Consider the following 4,373-nt stretch of genomic DNA (forward strand, 5'->3'; position numbering starts at 1 on the left):
GCTCAGAGGCATTACCAGGGTGGTGGAGAAGCCAGGTTGACTTTTAAGAACTTGTACTCAGCTGACTTCTCTTTTTCTGTTCTATCCCTACCTTTTTAAAGGGTTGCTGCTGCAGTTGTTGTTGCCTTTACAGTTGTTTCTTAAAGAGGGGACAGATAGAACTTGAGCCTACTTTCTCTTATTTATTAAATGGAGCTTTTATCTCTCTCGAAGATTTTGCCGGGCTGTCCTAGTAGTGTGAAATTAAAGCTAATTACAAAGATTTCCATGTTAATATATTAGTTAATAAATTCTGTCCTTAGATACCATCTTTTATGACAAGCAATATCCTTTGGACTTGACATGTAATTTAAGTGGCTTACATCAAATGCATTAATTCATTTATGAAACTTTTATTGACATTTGCTATGTTAGTTAGCTTCACTGAAGGTGACCGAAAAACTACTAGATGTCCTCTTGAGGAATGTACCAACTCTACTTTACTCTTTACAGCCACAAACCAAGGAACTTTATAAGAGCATTTGGTTCATTCATTTATTCATTCATTCAACCATTTATCTGTTAATCCATCAGTCAACAAATATTTGTTAACTATCTACTTTGTGAAGGAAAAGTAATCACATGAGGAATATATTAGGGGTGGAAATAAAAATAGAACAAAGAGTTCTGAATAGACCACAGAGCTCTCAGAAAGCCCGGAATAGAAAAATAACTTCAAGATTCTAGGCAACTTAATCTTTAGAACTAAGGTCACTTGCATCATGAAAGAGAATCTTGGGTTAAGAAGTGAAGTTTTGGCTTCTTAGATAACCTAGCTTATCTTTGTCTCCATGTTCACTTGAAATTTTTGATCATTGAACTATATACTCTGGAACTGTATCTACCAGGCAATTATAATTTCAAGAAATGAATAATGAGACTATTTTCCATTATCTATCTATAGGATTTCCTCCTCAATCAGAAAGTAACAAAATAAAATGCTTTCCTAGGCAGTTGTGAGAGAAAATAGTCTATTCCATTCTCTTCCCAACTGATAGATCTATATGAAAATTGACCAGTTGCAGAATTTAGCTACTAGTTGTGTAAATGACTAAGGGTCATCAGATATTATCTTAAAAATTCTATATACTCAGACATATTTTGATCTCTTTTTCCTTTAAAGCCTCTCTTTTAGCTGAAAAAGCTCTTTCTTATTCTATAATCTTCAATTCTTTTATGGAAAGAACACTCACTGGGAGTTAGATGCCTTGATTTCTAATCCTAATTACGCTTTAAACCAGTTGTATGACTTAAGGCCAGAGATTAACAAATAACGTGCCTGCTGCCAAATCTGGCCTGCCACCTGTTTCTGTAAATAAAGTTTTTTTTTTTTTTTTGGAACGCAGGCCATGATTATTTGTTTATTTATTGTCTATGGATACTTTTGTGCTATAATGCAGAGATGAATACTTAGGACGGAACCCATGGCCCACAGAGCCTAAAATATTTACTATCTGACTCTTTACAGAAAAAAAAATATGCCAATCCCACCTTTAGGCAGGTCATTATCTTACTTGAGCCTCAGCTTCCCCATCTGTAAATTTTGGAAATTAGATTAGGTAGTCCCCATGGCCCATGTACTTCTTAGCATTTTTTAACTCTTTCAACAGAGCAGGATCATCTTGTATCAGTCATAGCACACTGAGATAGAAGCCAATTTGTATTTTTGTTCACTTATTTAATTTACTAAACACCTAGTACTGGCAAGCCACTGTGGAAAACTAACAAGTCTAGGAAAACATTAAATTATAATAGAAGCTAATAAAGGGTAACATACCGAATTGAGTGATAATGTGAAAGGAATTCAGGAGAGAGAAATTATATGGGCTGAGATGATTAGAGAAAACCTATAGGGGAAGGTGGGATGCTTTTTAAGAACAGTCATCTCCACAGTCTCATAGAATACTAGATGTAGTATGCCTCTAAAATAGAGGTTTTCAAATTTAGAGTGCATGAAATCACTTAAATTACTAGGAAAAAATGCAAATTCCTGGAAACCAGCTTTAGATATTTTGATCATAGGTCTGGAGTACATTCCAGAAATCTGCTTTTCAAAGAGCACTCCAGGTGATTCCGATATACTTATTTTGTTTGTTTGTTTGTTTGTTTATTTTTTAGTTTTAGAAATACTGCTCTAGAAATTTGGTACATAGATAAATACCGTTTCTTCCTGGGAATTTATACTAGGTTTGGCAGAATCTTATTAAACCATGGATTTAGTGTAACTAGGAGGAAATTCATTGTCCATGGGGCAATTGCTTCAATGACTTTCTCTCTCCTTTTAGGAAATCTGAGATCTCCCACACCAAGAACAACATGCAGACTCTGTTTCTAAAGTTTATTGAACTTTTTTAGATAAGTCCAGAGGGGGAATATGAGATTAGTACAGTTGTTGTGTGTATAATAGCTGAGGATAAATCACTGGAAAGAATCAGTCTACTTACTACTTCCTTTAGCCTTTGACTCTTGGTCCCAGGGTCAGCATGATGGGTCAAAATAAACCCCTCAGTTAGAGAGGTTGGGAATCTCCCATGTTTATCCCAAATCATGTCACTGATGACTTTAACATATTGCCAGATACTAACATATTGCCAGATTACACCCACAGGAGAATGACCCCTCTGAAGAGAAGTTTGGACTCATCATCAGAGCTATTGGAGGGGACATCTGAGAGTCACATGGGTGATGTTTCACAAGATCCTGTCATGCCTCCAGTCCAGAGGAGGAAGCTAGATCCACTCCCCCAAAAGCACAGACATCTTAAGATCGCAAAGACAAAGATAATGAGAAAGAAAAAGAAGGAGAAAGTGAACCCCCACCACTCCACCATTTTTCCAACATCTTTGGTACCACTACAAAGTGAAGAAGGTGAGGTAGTAGATACAAAGCCAATTCTACTCAGTGCCCAGGAAAATGATCCTGACCTTCTCAGTGAGGTAGAGATGAGGCATGAGAAGGCAAAATTCTGGGCTTGCCACATTTCCATAGGAAAAATAATGATAACGCTTCATCTGGAGTGGGTGGAATTGAGGATATTGAGCTTGAGAAACATACTGGGATCCTTGGGCCCAGATAGAATATGGAAAAACTGGCTCAGAGGGTCATCTCATTTCAGTATATGTGCATTGTCATTGAGGGTTTTTAACTTCATCTTTCTATTTGCAGGACAAATTACAGAGTCAGCAGAATGAAGGGGCTTGTGTAATGCACCAGGAATATCAAGCCGAGCCCTGTGAGTTTTCAGTGTCCCAGGAGCCCCGACCCTCTTCTTCTGCAGTGACATCCTTGGCATCACCACTACGTTGCATCAGTCACTTCCTAAGCTGTGTCTGCCAGACCTTCTCAAGGCCAAGGAAGCAGAAACCTCCCACATGAGAGGGTGCAAAGCAAGCTGAGGCAGGAGGTGGTGCTAAGGCTCCGAGATTCGGCCTGCTGAGGTGTCTGGGCAGAAACAAAGTATAGCCCCATGAAATCCTGTAGCAAGTGGAAGATGATATAAGTTTCCCTTGTGTTTAGTTTTATAGTTTTTTCTATGTCATTATCTTTGTGGCTAAGTTTGTGTCTGTCAAAGAGAGTGCTGTTTTTATGCAAATATCTTCAAGCCTAAATAGGTAGTAAAAGCAAAGTAACAGGCTTTTAACACTAAGCCCGGTTGTGGGATTGCTTCCTACTTTTTTCCATTAGGCCGAAGTGGGTCTCACTCTGGAGCAGTGGTTCCCAAAATTAATGTGTATTTTGCTCATATATTCAGTTAGCTTAATTTTGGTTAACTTCTCTGAGAATGGAAGCTATACAATTTTTTCATTTTGAGTAATGTCTCCTCATATTGACCACCAAGTAAAGACTTCTCATATCCATTTAAAAATTTTTTATTTTACCTTTGGCTAGAGATTCATTTTGTATTCTTCACCTTTAGTACTTGTTTGAAATTCTGACACTTTCTACTTTGTTTGGGTATGCCTGCAGGTGTGTGGGGAGTGGGAGTTGCTTCTGTTCTTAGAGAGGATACCATTACCACCTTCCCCATCTCTAACCATTGTTTGGTTTTCTTTTTGTCACTTAGTAAGTATACCTGGCTCTTGGCTTCTAAAGTGTGCTTCTGGTGTTCTCTAGCCATTTGTATTGAAAACATAGTCACACATGGTGATACACTTACCTTGTCATTCTTTAGTCAGCTTCACAGAATCCTGAGTTCTTTTGAGAATCCTAAAGAAAACAAGTACTTTTTTAAAAAGTTCAAGATATTTCATTTCTCCCTTGTTGTCCCAGCATGCTAAGTTAATGATTCTCTTCCCGAGGTATAAAATAAAACTTTAATCTTATATCTTCCTTTG

At 37.5% G+C, this 4,373-nt stretch overlaps 1 protein-coding gene across 1 annotated transcript; it reads left to right on the top strand.

Annotated features, from left to right (window-relative positions):
* The first annotated feature begins 2,651 nt into the window (after positions 1–2,651).
* LOC118601720 lies at positions 2,652–3,414 on the top strand. Its single transcript, XM_036219656.1, has 2 exons — positions 2,652–2,975; positions 3,205–3,414. The coding sequence occupies exons 1-2, from the start codon at positions 2,652–2,654 to the stop codon at positions 3,412–3,414; spliced, it is 534 nt and encodes a 177-aa protein (XP_036075549.1).
* The last annotated feature ends 959 nt before the right edge of the window (positions 3,415–4,373 follow it).

The sequence above is a fragment of the Rousettus aegyptiacus genome, unplaced genomic scaffold (genome assembly GCF_014176215.1).
Source record: "Rousettus aegyptiacus isolate mRouAeg1 unplaced genomic scaffold, mRouAeg1.p scaffold_m13_p_4, whole genome shotgun sequence".
Taxonomy (NCBI): domain Eukaryota; kingdom Metazoa; phylum Chordata; class Mammalia; order Chiroptera; family Pteropodidae; genus Rousettus; species Rousettus aegyptiacus.